This window comes from Lissotriton helveticus, chromosome 7 (assembly GCF_964261635.1).
Source record: "Lissotriton helveticus chromosome 7, aLisHel1.1, whole genome shotgun sequence".
Lineage (NCBI taxonomy): Eukaryota > Metazoa > Chordata > Amphibia > Caudata > Salamandridae > Lissotriton > Lissotriton helveticus.
The window spans coordinates 310,429,614-310,450,714 of NC_136068.1; the positions used below are offsets into that span (position 1 = coordinate 310,429,614).

Below are 21,101 nucleotides of genomic sequence, written 5' to 3' on the forward strand. Positions count from 1 at the left end.
CCCCCTCCCTACCAGGTTCCTTCCCCCCTCCCCCACTTATCCTTTTACTCATATTCTCATTCCCCCTTCTCCCTCTTTGCCTCCTATGATTTGTCATTCACTTTGTAATTTCCGTGAAAAATGTCTAAATTATTATTGTTGTAACTTGTTGTTATTCCTTATGTAAAGCGCTCTAATACCGCAGGGTCTATATAAAACTCAATAAATAAATAAATAAATAGAATGGCAATCTATCAGACTGCATGTCTCACAAAGGCTTGACGAAGTTCAATTATATGACTAACTCAGATGCATTTATACTGGTTGAACCTCCCCAGGCCTGCATCATCTTCACAATGACCTGCATAGCCTACAAGGCGAGCAGAAACCACTTTTACATACCAAGCTGAAAGCCTAAGCACCTCTATTGGTCAGCACCACCAAAGGCACCAGAACATAGCCAGACTAGAGGCAAAAATATGCAATTCAAAAACGAAAAAGACTAGAATGCAGGCATCCTCCAGTTATGCATGTAAGGTATAGAACAAAAAGCCCATCAATATCATAACTGCTTCAACCATCCTTGTATTTAAAAAATACTGAAGACCTATCTGAATGGATCATCAACATCCCAAATCATGAGAATTTCCTGTCGGCAGCCTCTTGTCAAATACCATGAATCATACCTCTAGGCTTACACCCTTTGTTTGTGGCTCAGTTGTTTTTCAGTTTGTGTCACGTTATAAAAATACCAATACATACTTGTAACTCATTTGAAAATGTAGTTTTTTGTAATTATTTAACTATATGCTTGTGCTGTGCAGTGGGTATGCTCATGGGCGTTTTTGTTGCAACATCTGTACTGTTTCAATAATATTTGAGCTGTGTTTGCCATTACAATTCAATTATAGTTATAGCTCATGTGAATGGTTATCCTCAGACATTCCATTTTGTTAATTTGTGTTTCTTAATTCTGCTTTCTCTTGAGACACCTTTGGTATATTTTTCTAGTGGACCGAAGGTTGCATTGGTTAAATAAACATAATAGACTGAGAGAACTGGTGGATTTAGTTAATTATTTCCTTCCCAGTAAGAAGATGATGTTGTATTTGCAAAACATTTTTTTGCCGGTGATTTGGATTCTCCAGCCATGCTGGTCTTTTACTGGTGATCCTGGCGTTTGGCTAACTAATCCTCAGTTCTGCCAACCTTTCTAGGATAATGCAGCCGTTCAATTTACTCTGACCTAGGCCTGTTAGTCGTTCAAGGAAGACAATGGTGTGCTGCTAATTTGTCATGTGTGAGGGCTTCAGCGAGGCTAAGATTATAACCAGAAACACACACTGCTTTCTGGAAGATCTGCTTTTCCCACTGTAAGTGTGAGCTGCAACAGCACAGCACGTAAAGCCCGTGAGCGCTGCAGGTGAAAAAGGCAGGACCAGCTGCAGGTGTTCACATCACAAGGTGCCAATTGGTAGATACATGTATGGCCTAGCCCCAGTCATTCTAATCTTCCAAAGCAGATCAGAGAGAGGCATTGATGCATGTATTAAAGTACAAATTATGTGGTTAGCAAGACAAATATTGCCCAGGCAAACACAATAGTTACTAAATTTATGAGGAAATGAAAATGTTGTTCAATTAATTTCTAAGTTTTCAACCACTACCTGATCAACTATTCATCAGCAAACGGGAAATAAACCTACACAAGTTAGTCGGAATAAGAGCACTGGTAGGTAGCCCTTAAAGTATGCAGACTTGCACAATGTATAGAACACAAAAGGGACAGTCACAGGCAAATGAATTTACTCACCAGTTAAGAAAAGTAAAGAGGCCACCCTGCAAATAATGGTACACCTAAGAGGATGGGTTTGAAGTCTCCAACTAATGCAGATCCCCAATAAGAGGAAAAGGGAAACAAGAAGAGTGCCACTAGGCAATCAATTTCTATGCAAAGAGAATAGCTAGATTTCACAATGCTATACGATGAGACATCAAGAACGCAGTGCCTGCAAGGTAGCCAGCCAATCTAGCTGCCTTCAGTGGGCACCTGCTAGGAGAATGCAATAGATTGAACCTTGGCTCTCGTACAGAGTCAGAGACGTTGTATACAAGACAAGTGACACAAAGAGAATATCAATATTGGATGTGGAATGCCATTGATCTGTTATGGTGACCAGGAAGCCGCCTGCCTGAAATCAACAACCACCTAGATGCTGGAGACTTGTTCAGCAAAACAAAGTACCCTAGGCTAGTTAAGGTAACAATGAAGACTGTGCCTAATAGCAGTACTGACACAGAAGAAGCATGGAAGACAAATCTCCATGGCTTTGTGGAAATCTTGTAACACAGGTGGGACGGAGGAGGGATGTATCAGGAGACAATCACCACTTTATGATGTAAAATGTTGAAATTTCAGAAATGCACACTGTCCATTAGGTTCCTCACAGAGATAATGGCAAACAGGAAAAAAGGCAATCTTGGAAAGTAGTTCCAGGTCCCACAAGCAGCTTGTGCAAGAAGTTATATACCACCTAGTCAAAGACCTCCTGATGACAGACAGGTGTGTGAAGAGGCATTTGGTACCCTGATTGAAGTATTAGGTGTCCATTTCTTCACCTGTTCCTGGAGGCGCCACTAGCTGCGAAGAACGCATCTATCAGGATAACTGATTCTGCTGTTCACTTAAAGTTAGGCACAACTGTTGTCCAAAAAGCATGGAAGTGGTGTTATTCCTTTGTACATAGCGCTAAAGCATCATCACATCCAATTATTTTTAAACAGTGAACTGGTGCTTGATTTTTGGAAAGCTGTCAGAATATCCAGGCTGTCAGAAGAAAGGTCCCGTTAGTGAAGGCAAACTTTACAATAACTAGGCACTATCGCAGAACAGTTAACGTGTGAGTAGAAGATTCCTACCTCCTTCATGGAAAAGGTAATTTGCCTCAAGAGCAACTGGTTAAGGTGCAGAAACTATAATAACCTGTTCTGGTTTAACGTGGAATTGCCAACACCCAGAATCTGACCACTGTTGGAAGGGCTTTTAATTCCATGAACATTGATTTTATACCTTTTATGCCTATAACTGTGGTTATTTATCTAGTAAGGATGAAGGCTTATTTTGACTTGCAGAGATTCTAATTTGAAACTGGTGATGGAGCATGATTATTTTGAAATGATTTTGCTTGGTCAATTCTTGCTCATCGCATGAAAAAATGACAAAACCGTACTCATGAAGAATCGTTTAACATTCTGCGTCTTAAGTAGTGTCAAATTTAGAGGTTGGCTTATAAAACTGTATTGTAAAAGCATGCAGAAGGGTTTATGTTTTATTACTTTTGCCTAATGAAAGAGGGGTTTGAAACTGAGCGTTTCATGTTAATAGAAAACGAGAAACCTACAAAGACTAATGATATATATGTAGAAATGGCCATGCACAAGAAATAAACATGGTTAAATCTGTCTAGAGAATAACGTTGAAATGCATTTATTAAAGCGTTCAGTTATAATATTTTCTATTACACGCGAAGTATAAGAATGCAGTATATTATTTCAAAAAAAGTTATTAGTAAATAACATGAGATTTATGTAGTTTAATTTGATGAGTTTTCACACTTATGAGATTATCATTGTTCTGATACCGACTTAATTAATATGCTTACATTGAGAAAATATGGTGGTTCGCGTTGTTTGCTGTGTAGGCCTCAATTTCTATTCTGACATTCATTATTGAAGGCCTCAGTAATGTATTTTGTCCTTTATTATTTCCTTTTTCCATTCGAAAGGGTGACTCGATTATTTAACAGTGAGTGTTATCGAGGAAAATATGCTTCCTCCGATTGAAATGTCCATTTATCTAGAAAATAATAATGTTTAGTTGCTAGCTTATTCTTTAGTAATGCTAGTGTGGAAACAAGTAGCCAAAAGTGGTTCCCAGTTCCAAGATGAAATGCTTTTTATGTTTTTGGAGGCCGATTGTAGAATTTACAATGGATCATGTGAGGGTGTCGTACATTTTGGGACTGAAAATGATCATTCTATGATCACACCATGAGAGACTTGACCAATGAGGAGTGTGAAAAACTGAGAAAGGATACTTCGAGCGGATGATCCTGAGAACATTTTGAGGAATAATTGTCCCTTAAGAAAATGGTATGTTGGCCAGCTGTTCCTGCAACTCTTGAGCACGACATGCTGTTGGTCTGAACTTTCATTTCCTCTTGAATTGAACTTTCCTGATTCCCTCCTACAGTTTATCGGCTGGTGAAATTGAGCAGGCTGAAACCCTTTGGCTGAAGGGTTACGTTTCCTTGACTATAGCATGCTGTGCTTTAGTTGTCCTGACTCGTTCTTAATAGTCAGCAATCGATCCTCGGTTCGTATGATTTCTTACATTGCTTATTTTGAATTACAATATATGTGTTTTTTTTCTCACTCTCTCTTTACCCACTCCATCAGGCATTGAACCTGAAAAGTATTTGCGTAAACTGTATTAGGTGAACTGATCTGTATTACATTTGAAGACTGATTATTAAATGTTTTAAATGTACTTTGCATTATTACCATTCCATTAACAAGCTTTAGATAAAAGTACCTTAATAAGTAACCTGAGTTTGTCGTTCTTTATTGATGGCATATTGACAGTATATTGATTATTTGGTTATTATTGTTAGGTTGACACTTCATTTCAGATCCTTATGAGGAAGTGCCCGCTGTCCCTAATATACCTGAGTCCCTATTAGCTCTTCTTCAAAGATCTATCAGAGGATCTCATGGTTTCTAATTGGTTATTGAGTTTCTATGGGCCAAACTCTATGTTTGTATGACATTTTATGGTGGGTAAATTAGGTTATTGTGTTTATATAACTTACACCGATTCCGCTGGATCACTGGCAAACAGATGCAGGCAAAGTGAATAATTTTCAAAATGTTAAGATGCTGTTTAATATTATTGGTGATTTGTCTGCATGTTTTAAGTCAATTTGATTCTCTGCAGTGATTTCAATGCCAAACTTAAGCATAAACACTTTTGGCGTAGCTTTGTATGATGCTAGTTAAGCTGTTATTTCAAATTTCGATCCGCCTGATTGACAGGGAATTGAACTTTTAGCAATGGCTTTAACAAAACTTTAAAAAACTAATATTTTGGCAGGCTGTTCATTCTAGTAGAAACAGTAATACAGGTTTATCTACTCTGAACACACATTACAGCTGACCATTGGGTTTCCCATTTTAAGGGGATATATTGTTTTACATCCAGTTCTAGAGCTTATCCAAATGTTTACAGAAATACAGATTCGGGTTATAAGTTATATTTTGATTAACACAAGGTTCTTTTAGCTTTCCAACAATGCCCCTTAGGGAAAAGTCAATAGCCTGATGGGGTCCCAATATAAAGGTAATACAGGATTCTGGGCCCTAATGTTTTCAGTAAAGTATGTAACACTCGACTACAGTTCTCCAAGGTTTGTACCTATCCTAGATTCATGTGCTTGAATAATTTCCTGTCATCAGGTTCGGTGTATCAATACACTTCTCAATCAATCAAAACATTTATAGAGCGCACTACTCACCCGTGAGGGTCCCAAGGCGCTGGGGGGGGGGGGGATGCTACTGGTCTTGAGGTGCCTCCTGAAGCTGAGATGGTCCTGGGTCAGTCGTAGGTGAGTGTGGAGGGAGTTCCAGGTCTTTGCTGCCAGGTAGGAGAATGATCTTCCTCCGGAGGTGGTTCTGCGAATTCGTGGGACGATGGCGAGGGCGAGGCTGGTAGAACGAAGTTGGCGGGTGGGGTGTGTAGAACGAGAGTCGGCTGTTGAGGTAATCGGGCCCATGTTGTGGAGCCCTTTGTGTGCGTGGGTGAGCAGTCTGAAAGTGATCCTTTTGTTGACGGGGAGCCAGTGAAGGTTTCTCAGGTGGGTGGTTATGTGGCTGTGGCGAGGGATGTCGAGGATGAGTCGTGCTGCGGCGTTTTGTATGCGCTGGAGCCTAGTCTGAAGTTTGGCGGTGTTTCCTGCGTATAGGGCGTTCCCGTAGTCCAGGCGGCTGGTGACGAGGGCATGGGTGACTGTTCTCCTGGTTTCTGTGGGGATCCATCGGAAGATCTTTCGAAGCATTCGCAGGGTGTTGAAGCATGAGGATGAGACGGCGTTGACTTGTTTGGTCATCGTGAGGGAGGAGTCCAGGATGAAACCCAGGTTGCGTGCGTGGTCCGTGGGTGTCAGTACGGTTCCCAGCGCCGAGGGCCACCATGAGTTGTCCCAGGTAGATGGGGATTGTCCGAGGATGAGGACTTCCGTCTTGTCTGAGTTGAGCTTGAGACGGCTGTGCTTCATCCAGTCAGCTGCTTCTTTCATTTCTTCCTGGAAGTTGGTTTTGGCGGTGGCTGGGTCCTTGGTGAGCAATAGTATCAGCTGGGTGTCGTCGGCGTAGGAGATGATGTTGATGTTATGTTTTCGTGCGATGGTGGCGAGGGGGCTCATGTAGATATTGAAGAGTGTTGGACTGAGTGAGGATCCTTGAGGAACGCCGCAGATGATCTCGTGGCCTCGGATCGGAAGAGGGGGAGGCGGACTCTCTGGGTTCTTCCGGAGAGCAACGAGGTGATCCATTCCAGGGCCGTTCCTTGGATTCCAGTTTTGCTGAGGCAGTGTATTAGGGTGCGGTGGCATACGGTGTCAAAGGCTGCTGAGAGGTCCAGGAGGATAAGGGCGGCTGTTTCCCCGTTGTCTATCAGAGTTCTGATGTCGTCTGTGGCTGCGATGAGGGCGGTCTCGGTGCTGTGTTTGGCTCGGAATCCGGACTGGGAAGGGTCGAGTGAGTTGTTGTCCTTGAGGAAAGCAGTCAGCTGTTTGTTGACGGTCTTCTCGATGACTTTCGCCGGGAAGGGGAGAAGAGAGATGGGTCGGAAGTTCTTGAGGTCCTTGGGGTCTGCTGTGGGTTTCTTCAGGAGGGCGTAACAGTACAAACAGATTCTCACATAGTGAAAATGCAATGCATTTTTCCAAGTTTCTCAATTACCTCTTTATGCTGATCCAGTCTCCATCCAGTGAGGTCGATAAGCTCTGAACTCCACTTTCCCGACACCCCACCATACCGCAGATGAAAGGTATAACACATACGAGACTCTTTAAAAGGACATAGTGACACTGAATAGAAATTAAGAAAGCAGGTGTGAAAACCTGCTGGCTTCCTTTGGGCTTGGCCAGGTCACTGAGACCTGTGACACACAGACCATATGTATGTTTTTCAAGAGTGTGAAATGCACTTCTATATGCAGGGCAGAAAAGGCAGCAAAGGTCATCTTAGGCAAAGAGATGGCGTATAACTTCCTGGCCAAACGTATCATAGCTCCAGGAAGTACCTGTAACGCATACAGTTGGTAGAATGAGTGCCCATATAGCTGCTCAAATTATATGTGTTGAGCAGAATGTAAATGGTGACCCTATAGGCCTGGTAGAATTTGCCAGGACACTGAATGAACGTTGGCCTCTTGCAGAATGAAGGGATAGGTGATATATCACATTAAGCATCAGAGAATGGCAGCCTTAGCAGCTGCTTAACTACAACAGTGTCTACACACATTCATGAAACTGTGGCCAGTAGAATGCAGTGCCATGGTTTTATTAAGATGAGACTGCAAAGTGCCTCTGATGTCCTCATGGTGTAATGCAGCTTCATCCGAGTAGGCATGAGATAAGTGCAACCATCTTTGTTCAATTAAGTATGTTAAGGCCTCATGAGTACCTTGTGCCTATGGAATACTTTGAAAGGCTCTGAGGTTCAAATGGCTTGGGGCTCACTTATGCATATGGCTGACAATGTGACAACTCACAAAAAAAGTCTTCCCCGTCAGAGATTTGGGCTAACACGTGGGCAATGGCTCCAAATAATTATTCATCAGGTTATTGTGCAAAGACCCAATGGCTTGCCATGAGATAACATACCCATGGAGAATGGCTGTAGTCCCAGAAGTGTTGAGAACATACATGGCGATTGTCTGATTGGCCATGAAGTTATTTACCAGCTGGTGAATAACTTCCAGCTGCGGGCTGGATGATGGCTCTAGGGGAGAAGAAGTCCTTTGTCATTCCTGCATATTACATAAAATGCCCCTAGGGTACAATGGGCATGAACATCCGCATTCTGCCCCTCGGGGTTCTCTGACATTACAGGAGGGGCCCCTCAAGCATTTGTGAGGTGCTTTCTCTAATGCAGATTGCTGGAGCCGCCCTAAGGGGGCATTCCTTCATTCACATGGGGCCGTAGCCCCATTAAAATGAGGGGATATTTTGCTTCACTGTATTTTATAAAGAGCAGGAGAGAGACAAAGAAGCCTTCAGGTGGTACACCGACTGGGAGCTACAAAGGGGAGATGCACAATTGGTGCGTCCAGCAAGGCGGTCCCATGGAACTGCTGGGTACCCCCCGCAGGTGGGTGAAGTCACAACCCCCCCCCCCTGGAGAGTGACCTTGTGAAGAAGACAGGGTGCAGGCACTGCTGTGAACGATGGAGAGGCAGCTTCACACGGCTGCTTTCACTAATGCGCTTTCCCCAGAGCAGCTGCGAGTTCGTTGGTGCCATGGGGCAGCACAATGATTGCAAAAGGCCGCACTAGTCTGTGCCTGGCACACTTTGCTAAAGGTGCGACGCGGCACATTCCAGGGCAGTGTGCCATTTCTGTAATGGGGCGAAGGATATTAAGACCTGCCAGTATCCTCCAAAACTTAATTGGCTAGTCCACACGATTGTTACTTAGGGTCTGAAATATATTTGTGCTGAGCCAATTAAGGTGACTAGCCTGGCAGCACGATGAAAGCCACACATTTGTATACTGTACAGTGTGGACCTTTAAATGATATTTATAAAACTTATGGAGCAAGCCTGTTTAATGTCTACAACTCTAGTGGGAAGAGAACCCTGGTAAGATAGGGTGGTCTCAGGTTATAAGTGTTTACAGCAAATTACATTCACCGTGAGATGGTTTACGCAGCAAAAAATTATTAACATTTTATTTTACTGTGTCCTTAATTTATGACCCAGAGACGACACCATGCGATACCACTGTTTGGGAGTTTGCATGTATGTACCTGTAAAGAAGCACTGTTGCTCTGCAAAGAGACGGAGTTTGAGACAGTGCATTTTAGCAAACCAAAATGTATCTCTAGAGCATGAAAGAAAATTATTTAAATGCAAATGAACAAGGATTAGGTGGATTCGGACTATTTGCTCACATTTTTGTGAGAGGGTTCAGTTTTGCCTTGAAGAAACATCACTTTAATAATGGTTATACTTTTTAAATTTGATAAATAATGAAGTTTTTTATGTCTGAATTGATTCCATGCTAAGGCGGGATTCATTGGATTTTTACATGCAACAACATCTGAACTATAGATTATGTGTAATATATGGTGAGAACTATATTTTATTTTTAGATAGGCTTTTTACTTTGACGTGGATATAACCTGCTATATAATTATGATCCCTTGGACTGGTTTATGCGGTTTATGAATGTTTTATTTCGGGTAAGCTGAAGAAATGTAAATTAACGACATGTAAAGTAATTCTGTCTGTGTCTATTGGCTTGCTTTTTTCTTACTTTTTTAGATATTGTTCTTATTAGAATTTTTGTTTTAATATAGGATAAAACCTTATTTTTTGTTTAATAAAGCCCCAAGGGAATTTTACAAGTCAAGTCTTACACATATGTAGAAAAGTATTTCATATTCACAGATTGTAATAATCATGCTCAATGCTTTCCCTCCATTGTAATTGTGAGAGCTGGTTATTTAATTAGCAGTCATAAGAAGTTTATGCCCCTTTTAACTTGATATAAACAGTAATAAAATGGTTTTTCAATCTTAAAAAAATGAATATAATTAGATTAATTACCACTTGCGGACATCGGGGAACATGATGCGTGATACCCAGTGTAAAGAAAGTGTATTTTTGGGCATTACTAAAGTGTTTCATTTCAAAGCATGCACTTCACCTACTGAACACGAGAATATGATTTTACTGAAAGCAGAGACAGCAAGGGCGATGTTCGCACACTTATTTTATAAATGGTGATTTTACTCTGAGAGCAACACGAATAATGCAATAATATGCATTTAAATTTGATCAGCACTCGCAGTGTAATGTAATATACATAATATTTGACACTAATGTATTCTAATATGAATTAACCATTCTAAAACATGTTTATCACTTAAAGGATTTGCTGAAGGGTCAATTGTACGTTTTTGTTCAGGTTAGTAAACCAAATAATAGGATTACTGAAACGAATCCTTGTGTTGAAGTGTAGAGAGCTTTAAAAATCCCACCCATGGTAAGACCCACAAGAAAGCCTAATGATGCGTTGACTATGCTCACTAGAAACTCTGATTAATTGAATACTGGTGGGCAGTTATGCGAAAGGAGACATAAGTTGCAAGTTACTAAGGTCACATTTCAAGACTAGCGCAGTGAAAATGTGAGCAATCATCTATAAATAAATAACAAAGATGTTAAATAGTCCTTTTTAGATCTCACCTATTAGCTGTAGTGGGCTGTTGGAGGCCTCATGTTACCAATACACGTAAAGAAGTGTGGGTATTTAGGCGGCCACCTTCCAACATTTTGGAAGCACAACAATTAGTGGAATGTACCAGAGGACTTTAAGTGGCCACTTGAGGTAAGCTCTCCACTGCACTTTTGCCGCCCTGTTTCTGTCTCGGTTTCCTCAAGTCCCCATCATCTCCTACCCACTCCATCCCTCAAGAGCAGTATGTGGCACTTGCTGCTTCCCGCTCTTCCGCATAGACATGCTTACATTTTGGCTGTACAAACATTGGCAATGCGACCTATTCCAAAACATCCGCTATGCATGCACTCACAAATACAGCAACCATTTCTAATGACGTTTATTAAGTTTATTTGAAACTCCCATACCCCATGGCTGTCATAAATGTGCGTGCATGCACGGCAGCATCAGGGGCAAGAATAAAAACTGAAAACGCCAACGGGTCAGTGCATGGGAACCAATCCATGATTAATTGGCTTAGCCAATGCTGGTTTTTAATTGAGGTGCCAAGTTGGAAGAAACATGTAGCCCTGGGGAGCACGAAGGGTATAATTGCGTAACCATGGCACAGAAATCGGTGCACCTGCTACACTGCAAGAGCATGTATATAGTTGACACAACTCATCACCTCATTAAACATTTATAAAAATGAAATTTAGCCACACAGCTACTTGAACAATTCATGACATCCTGGCAACTTTACCTTACCCAAAGCAGCCAATAGAGAGTAAAGAACATCCAAGAATAGTGTAGCCTGTTCATCATGAAACTGGTCCAACGAGCAGAGAATATCCTGGATCACATCATCCACTAGTGGGAGTAAGCTGGCATCCGAATGTTTAAGCATTGCCTCAAGAACCCTGGGAGCGTGTGGATGCTGAGCTAAACGACGTAACTGCAGGGATATTTCATTCACTAGATAGTCAGAATTGTGATTAATCAAGTGACGTGGGGAATCATAGCCGCAGCTGACTGAGATTTCTGACATGGCACATAATGCTGCTTGGCTAACCAGGAGCGTTTTGTCACCAGCCTTTTCCAGCACTGGGTAGAGAGCCATCACCAAAAGCAGTCGGAAGTCCTTTCCTAGTGCCTGGGCAAAGTAGCCGATACCCTCCAGCTGGATGCAGATCTGCCAGATGTTGCTATTCATGAAACGGAGTGTTGGGCGAACATCTTTGGGAGACTTAGTTTGCCATCCATGTGCATCTGCTGAGATTGCGTGAAAGTTAGAAGGTCTCAGTGTAACCTCTTCATCAGAATGGCTATCTCCTTCCATGCTAGTGACCAAACACCAGTTTGCTTGGTCTGTGTACTCCTCCAGGAGACTCGTCACTGATGCTATTAGGTCATCAGTGATCACTTTATTATCCCTTGGCTGGAGCACCACAACTCCAAGTCCAGCCATTCCAACAATCAATTCATTGAGGACCAATGCCGCCTGTTTCCGGTAGACAACTGATTCCCGGTACAGCTCCATGAAATGATCAACTAAAAGGTAGGTATTCCCATAATAAGCAAGTATCCGGCAAATCTGCTGTAACAACACAAATATTTGATCATCATTAAAGAAACGGAAACACTTGCGTTGACACGTCCTATTATGCAGAATGTTGGGTGATGTGACTGCAGAATCAGTAAGTGCTTCCGGGATTGAACGTCTCTCTTCAACAATTTTCACATCAGTGACATCCAGCTCCAACACTTGCATAAGGGCTTTAGACAGACGGTGAAGGTGGGTAACAGAGTTGAGGATCACATTGATTTTGGGCCCCAGCAATTTTAGATAGCCAAGCAAGACAGTCAAAGTTAAGTGCTTGCCTCTATCATCTTGTGAACTTATTAGACGAGGAAGAGAAGTTGTAAGGGAAAGGAGATTTTCTGACAAGACATCTACTAGTGCTTTGCTCTCAGCTACTGCCCCTTGTTCTGCAATACTCTGCAGGACCTCATTTGACCTGCTTTGCACCTCTTGACACTCGTCGCTGACTAGTCCAACTAAAGCCTTCAGAAGACAACCCACGCAATCTATCAATGACTGGCTGCACTTTAACAAAAGATGCCGAGCCAGCTCCACAAGTTCGAGCCTTACCTTCCAGTGTGGATCAATGGAAACACATTCAACAATCCTATGGAGTATGAGGGACAATTTGTCCCCAGTGTCTTTTACCCAACTGGGATGTCTATGGACCAGGAGTTGTGTGATTTGAAGACGTTTTGAATCCAGATGTTCTGTATCCTTTGGAATGTTTGCTAGCTGATCGTCAGCCATGACCATGCCCACAGTCTTGTACCACACTCTGAGCGCACAGACTGTAACTGCATGCCCTTGTTTGATGTCACCTGTAATAACTCGTGACAAGGCAGTTGAGATTCCTGGTAGAAACGATGCAAAGAAATTGCCCAACTGCGTGTCATCAATGCATGTCTTGCATATGGTATGCTCTGGACAGTCACACTGCAAGTTTATTGCTTGCAGACACTCTAAGGCAGCAATCTTAATTTGTTTCGATTTCTCATTTTGAGCCATGGCTAAAAGCAAAGATACTGCACAGCCAACAAGAGGAAGCATGGAAGGCTTGTACAATGATTGAATAATGTCCTCATATGCTGAATGCATTAGAACTGTAATGCCCCGAATAACAGCCAGTTTTAGTTCTTCTGATACTGCTGCTGGTTGCTGGCACTGAGATGGAGAAGAGAGACATAAGCAAAGCTCAGAGAGCAGTTCCTGGAGAAGATCTGGCTTCTTGACACATGTGATAGAGAGTATGGAGCCAATGCACTCCACCACACTTTGAACAAGGCTCTCCTTTTTAGGACCTGGGGTCTTCAAAGTGAAGCGCAGAGGGAAAAGGACATACTCTTGAAGTTCCTGTAGAGTGGAGTCACTAACTCTTGGAAGCTGCAACTGAAGGAGCTTTACATTTTCCACCGTCTGTGCCTTTGTCAGTTGTACACAAACTGGCCGCAAGATGCCAAAAGCTTCTTGCGGAGTGTCAAACACCGCCATGGTGTCGGCTCTGAGGGAGAAAAAACATAAAACAAGAACACATTAGTATTGGTCCTGTTCTGTCAAACAAAAGTAATTCCTACCTTTATAATACATATACACACTTGCTGAGAGGGGTCAATGATATCAAAGCAATGAATATCACTTGAAGTGGGAGAGGGGATATGGAAGCTGTTGAAAACTGCCTTGAGATAGACAGTAGCTTTTATATAATGATAATCCCTAAAAGTATAATTATGTAGACTCATTCAGAAAGATTCTCTCACAAGTGCAAGGTCATATTATATAGAACAACCATTTCTCTAATCACTTCTCCCCCTCCTCTTACCTGTGAAAGAACAAGTTAGTAATCTGAAGTACGACTCTACAGTATTGTGTTTTATTGGTTTATTCCAATGTTACCAGACGTTTTGTGCTGCTTGACCAAATACTGCACTAGCTCAAGTACGTATATGCATTGAAGTGTTCTGTGAATGTATAGTATTTGTCACAACCATCAGTGCATATTGTGTTGTTTGTTAGAAACCAAACTTTTTCACATACCATTTTTACTTCTAAATAGGGAGAGTGTGAATCCGACTCGCTGTTATAAGCAGGGCGCTGAGGATCAGCATAAAGCAGTTGATAACAAAAGCCTTTCACATAATGACATAAAGATGTCCAAAGCCAAGTACTACACAGAACTGATCAATTCCAGCACCAATCGCTCTAAAACCATCTTCACCTTAGTAAAAGACCTGACTAAGATACCGGAGGGCACAGGTAATCTGATTGTGTCTGACGCACATTGTGAAGAGCTAGCCTTTTTTTTTGTAGACAAAGTTAGAGGGATTTATAACTCCCTGTCCTTGGATGGACTTACTGTGAATTCCAGTCCCATCATAGGCTCTAATGATCTTCTATACTCGTTACAATCTCTTCCACCTATTGAGCAGACTGAGATGGAACACTTGATCAAAAAAGTAAAGTCTGGTTCCCCTGAAGATCCTGTCAAGCCGGAATTGTTCAGATCTTTTCAGGATTCCATCTTGCGGGAGGGGCAGGTGCTTATCAACAACTCTCTTCAGTTGGCCACCCTCCCCACATCCTGGAAACATGCTAAAGTTGTCCCCCTCCTAAAAAAACCTTCATTAGACTCCACTAGACCGGATAGCTTTAGGCCCATCTCCCTACTTCCCTATCTCACTAAGGTGATGGAGGCTCATGTGAACTCCATTTTGACCACCTATTTGGAGTCTAATGAAATTTTGGATGAATCCCAGAACGGATTCAATGCTAAATATAGTACGGAGTCCGCTTTATTAGCTGTCACGGAACATCTGAGGGAGGCGCAGGACCAGGGTGAGACATCTGTTCTGGTCCTGCTGGACCTGAGTGCGGCCTTCGACGCGGTCTCCCACAGGATCTTGCTTGAGAGACTGTCGGAGATCAGAGTCAGGGAGAGTGCCTTGGATTGGTTTGTGTCATTTCTATCTGACCGTTCCTTCCAAGTGCATGCCCCGCCGTTCTCATCCAGTAAGCATCCCCTGGAATGTGGGGTCCCGCAGGGCTCTGCGCTCAGCCCCACATTGTTCAATGTGTATGTCCGCCCCCTGGCCATGTTGGCCTGGGAACGCAAGATTAAAATAATATCATATGCGGATGATACACAACTTATGTTCACCCTCTCCAAGAACACAGGGGCTGACCAAACCAAGTGCCAGGAAGATATCCTGGCTATATCAAACTGGTTATCGAAGAACCACCTCCAGCTAAATTCCTCTAAAACGGAGATACTCCTTATAGGCAAGGATACGCAGAAATGGGACAAACATTGGTGGCCCCCTACACTAGGACTTCCCCCCTCCCAAAGAGGCTGTCAAAAACTTGGGGGTGATGCTAGACAACTCACTTTCCTTGGAAACCCATGCTAAGAGAGTGGCAGGTACCTGCTATGGTCGCCTACGCTCGCTTAAACCCATCCTCGGTTTCTTTGAGTCCTGTACCCGTCAGATCATAATCCAGGCCTTAGTCTTATCCCATCTAGACTACTGTAATGCTCTCATGATTGGCTCTAATCTGACGGTGATAAACAGGCTACAAAGAGCCCAGAATGCCGCGGCCCGCATTTTATTTGCATTACCTAAAACCTGCCACATTTCTCCTATTCTCCGACGTTTGCATTGGTTGCCGGTCAAACAGCGCATCCAGTTTAAAATCTTATGTCTAACTCACAAAATCTTGTATGATACTGCCCCCCAAACTTTGCAGGGACTCTGCTCCTTCTATGCCCCTACGCGCGCCCTTCGATCGGCAGATCTATCTCTTGCCCGCACAATTAAGATCCGAAGGAGTCGAGCTGGAGGCCGCTCTTTCAAGTATCTGGCCCCAAAGTTGTGGAACTCGATCCCTCTCGCGTCTCGGACCACTTCTAACCACATGCTGTTTCGTAAACAGATTAAAACTTGGTTGTTATCTACCATTTAAATCATTTACTCCCGCTGTGCTGCTCTGTTCTCTGGTGTGTTCACAGCGCTGGGACGCCCCGTTGCTGGGGTAGCCATGCGCTATATAAGCAGTGTTAACATAACATAACATAACAAAACTGCTAATCATGAACATCTGTCACCAAAAACAATGTAGTCCATATTTTGAAAAGTAAAATAAAAACTTTGATATTCTGAAACACATGGTGGTAATTCCTGTTATACAAATTAATTTGGAGTAGACACATCTTCACTAACACGGTTCCTACTAAGACTTGCATTTCAAAAAACAACTTAAAAATGTATCAACTATGTAAATAAGAACAAGCATTGGCAAAGCCAATAGGTCTCGCCTTTGAAAGGCATTAGCTAACCCTATGGAATTGCCATTACATGTTGCCAATAGTGATTAAATGTGGCAACAAGAAAAACAAGCCTTCTTGATAGGGTGCCTGTTAGAAACGTACATGTGCATAACTTGTTAATCAGCAAATATGAAGGGTGCATGTAAACTGGTAGTGGCTTTTACTGATGGAATCACTTGAAGATTCCTGATAACACAGATTTATTCTTTTTGAGTGGTATTGCAAGGGAGTTACCAGCTGAGCTGTAAAGTGTGCGCTTTTATAGGGCTGTTATAAAAAAATATTGCACTATGTGCTCTCTGGGTATTACTAATATCTAGATTTTAAAACACTTTATCTTAAACCTTTTTGTACGTTTTGTAGCAACTTATCTTATACTGTGCGTAATGCACATTTAAAATAATAACTTACATATTCACAGTGCTTTCTGTCACAGACTGGGCTCTTGTAGCACTAAACATTCACAAGTCAATATTCTTCACTGCACCAACCATGATTGAATTATGTGGGTCTCTAGTTACATATACCTAATGCTGCAGTGTATTAACTAATAGAGGTTCCATGATGTATGATCGTGACTTTCCCACTGTTTAACTCAACTCACATTTTTTTTTAATTTTCCTGTGACACCACACCCACGTTCACTCATCCCACCCCCTTTAAGCACAGGATCACAGTTTCCATATTTTTTTAATGCACTTCAACCAGTCAATCATATATGACGGGCACCACTTAGATCGGTCAATGAAAAAACAGAAACACAGTGCATGAAAGCGCTTCTGTGGAAAGCTTGCTATAATTTTCTGCCAGGTCCTCCGAATAAACAAGCATTGGCATTGCCAATAGGTCTCAGCTTTTGGACCTTATTAGTGCTTAGACATGCAGCACATTATCCTGGGTGCTGTGCTGCCAGGGATTGAAGAGCTATACAGTTACTACACAATGGGTAGTGCAGTCTGATTCAGAAATACATGCTTACTCAGGAAACATTTATGAGCCCATTCCAAGGTTTTTTTAAGGCACAGGCAGAAAGACAAGTGCCTCGATGTAAGTCAACATCACTATAGCAGTCTGTGTGGACTGTATCACAGGAGTATTGAAGAGCCTGAAGGATCAGCATCAGGGGCACTTAGAAACCTATTAGATGGTGAAGTAATACATCTCAAAGAATGGGAGAGGACGTGGCCAGTGCTGCTGACTTGAGAAAAATGTCTTTTTGAGGCCTTGTGCTGCTTGCTTACTTCACCTTGTGAAGGCAACCCTCATCTGCTTCTGGAATAATAGCACAGCTCCGAATAATGTATTTCTAATGAGAAATATGTACACACCTACAACTCTAGAGACCTTCTGTTGAAGGGAACTGATCTTACACGTATTTTTATCCAAAACAGCTATTTTCCTTATGTGACCATCCTAAATGTCCAGTCCAATACATTTCAGTAGAAAGAAAATGTGATCAGCATTCTGATGTCAGAACACACTCATTGTTACTTTGACAGGTTGAGTTTTGTATCGAAAACATCTATCCATCTCCTTACTCTAGAACAGAGGTCTTCAAACTGTGGGGCGCGCCCCACTGGGGGTCCGTGAAAGGTTTCCAAGGGGGGCACGAATGCCTCTGCAGTTACATGCAAATGAAGATTGCCTGGAACTGCTGCCTGGTTCATTTGCCGCATTTCTAGGCTGTCTTTATTTACATACAGCCCTTTAAATTTGGGACTAGAAAGATTCGGATGAAGAGGTCACAGTGTCAAGAATATAGCTAAAAAGAAAATAAGTAAGTAGATTAGGTATTTTGTAGTTGGTAAATACGGTCACTGCACATGCCTGAGTCTGAAACCGGAGCAACACGTAATTGGACCCTCGTTGACACTTTGGCAAATAGTGACCTTTTAAACTGAAAGTGCTGCGTGGTCCCAGCCTGTGACAAAAAGTACTGTGAACATGTAAGTTAATATTTTTACCTTGCATTACACACAGTGTAACATAGGCTGCTGCAAAATGATGCAGTGTTTGAGATAAAAAACACGTTCCTACCAAATATAGGGTTGAATTAATTATGCAAAAAGGAAAGGTAAATTAAGCGGCGTAATCCAGCACATTGTGTGGTTAGGTTTTCTACATTTTTCGTCATTTTTACTAATGGTAAAACTGTCATGCGAAATATTATACCTTATCATTGGCAGTTTTGCACCTAAATCCATCAATAAGCAACTGCAAGATGACCAATCAACCTTCATGAAGGGCCTTCTACTGCCCCGGAACACACGTCGCCAGCCACTTTTTAAGTAACTTTTGCCTAGTTTGAGTTAGAATCAAATGTTTTCGTTAAAATCTGCAGATTATGCAGCAGTTGATGAAATATGTAGCAAATGTGGTAAACCCACAACTATGCGGAAAACGCTGCCACCTCAGAAACTCATAATTCCAGTGGCCCTGGCTTTAAGTGACTCAATCATTTAATGGCTGGTAAGAGGATGTAGCGTAACGACCAGAGCACCTGACTTTGAAGCTGGGGAACCAGGTTCAAGTCTTGGCGGGAGGCTCAAGCATCCTGTGATTCTAGGCAAATCACTTAATCTCCCCTTGCCTGAAAAAAGATTTACGTGTCCGTCTATAATGCAACTGGTCCTGTTTTCAGGGAGATGCACCACAAAGTCGGCATTGAACATTCAGGGGCAGTTGCTTTTGATGCGGGGCCCTGATCCTCTTGACACCTAGGGCCTCAGAGTAATGATCCAGGAGAAAGAGAAAAATAAGGAGATTCATGAATATACTCAAAGAAAGATGGTCCAGAAGAAGGAAGCACTGTGTAGGGGCTCCATTTTTATGGTTACAAATGGCCAGAGACTGCGTCCACCGAGAGATACCCCAAGGAAGGGGACGATAGATATGGGCCATCCATTAGTGCAGCAGGTAATGCTGTCCGCTGTGTTAGTGGCGCCACTGCTGCTCAGTTATAGCTGTTTTACCGTGGAGTGAGAGCCCAGATAACGTTTGCTTCTCTTTAACACAAAAGGGAAGAAATAATCATTGGTACTGCAGGTACAGTGGTACCAGGAACCAACTAAACATTAATTATGGCTATTATCCTTCATGCATTAGGACTCTATAATGATTAGGGGGGTCGGGCTGCTATTGTCCCGCAACAGCCACCAGGGAACTGCTGTTCCCTGGCAGTGGTGCAGCAGTTAGGCGGCATCAATATAATTGGTGGGTCCGCCACAGTCCTGCCAAACATATTAGGAGTTTCCTCTCTGCCATGGTTTTCATGGCGGTTCCTCCTCCATGAAAACCTTGGTGGAGAGAAAACATAAGGGTTTCTACAGGGGCCCCATTGTGCCTCTATGCCCAGGGATGCATGCAGAGGGTCACATCATGTGCCCCGTTTGTTCATGCACCCTGGTTCGTGCACAGTATAAACTTTTCAGTCCATGCTGTGCGGGAACTGTTTTTGGCTTTCCTATTGCGGTGCCCATTATTAGGCACCACTGTGGGAACATCAAAATAAAAGCCCACCAGACATGAGTTACACTTGTAATCTGGTCTGTAGTCTGACCACAGCTTTGGCGGTGCTGTGACGGGACAGACCCGGCGCTGCAACACCAAAGTCGTAATCAGGCCCTTAGTGTGGTTTAAGAGCAAGAGTAAAAGTACTCCTAAAATGATCTCATAAGCCATGCCCCCTGCCTTCAGCCTTATGCCTCCCGTTCACCCAATCATTACCGTAAGGTTTTGGAGTGGGGGCCTCACTTTAAAACATTTAGCTTAGGGGGGCTTGGAGCAAAAAAGTTTGAAGACCTCTGCTCTAGAGTGAAACTGAAACCAGAACATTATGCAAAACATTTGAATAAACACTTGAGCAAAATTAGCATTGGACCCGGCTTACAAAATGATACCAGAGGTTAGGGAACGAAAGACATGCCATGGCATCACACAGATAGTAAAGAAAAATATTTTCCACCTTACCCTATGCACAGGGCCATTGGAATTTTGTGACAAGGGGGGTCAAATTATGTGGCAAGAAAAAAGCCAAATTATGTGGTATAATGCACATTTTGCGAGAGCCTGGTGCATTATGTTATTTTTACACGTTACAAACATACTAGGAAAAGGTTTTCAACCCCATTATTACCAGTTTAGCACCCAAATACAGCAATAAGCAGATAAAAAGTGACAAGTCCGTCTTTGCCAAGGGCTTTCCACTGCGTGACAACAAATGTTGTCTTGTTTTGGTAAAGTTTGATCCTAGCTGGAGCTAGAAGCATTTTATTTTGTTAAAATCTGCAAATCAGGAAGCAGATAAAGGATTATGTGGCAAATTCATATCTATGAAGAAAACACCAAAGCCGCAGAATCACATGATTCGGGTGGATGACGATACTGGAAGTTACGCCAAAGTTACACAGACTTAAAAGAGTCCTACTTATGGTCAAGGAAATACTCACGGTTGAGGTCATATTCCGAACCTAATTACATTAATATTAATATTAACACCACCAATGGGAATAATAAGTACTAACATTATTAACATCAGCATCAATTGTATTGTTGTTGATACTGCCAGTAAAGAATTTACACCACGCAATTGACGAGGAGAGATGGTTTTATAATGCATAGTACAGGGGAAGTCCAAAAAGTGAGTTTGGGCTCACTTACATGAATATGACTCAGTGGGTCCAGAAAGCACTGCAGAAATCTGTGAAGTTCTCCACAT

At 42.4% G+C, this 21,101-nt stretch overlaps 1 protein-coding gene across 1 annotated transcript in view; it reads right to left on the minus strand.

Moving 5' to 3' along the window:
• TTI1 (TELO2 interacting protein 1) overlaps nt 1-21,101 on the minus strand; it is a 209,776-nt gene that overhangs the window by 152,139 nt on the left and 36,536 nt on the right. Inside the window, exon 2 of the mRNA XM_078652116.1 lies at nt 11,250-13,564. Within this exon, the coding sequence (XP_078508242.1) occupies nt 11,250-13,554 (2,305 nt within the window). The 5' untranslated portion in view covers nt 13,555-13,564. The remainder of the gene's footprint in view (nt 1-11,249; nt 13,565-21,101) is intronic.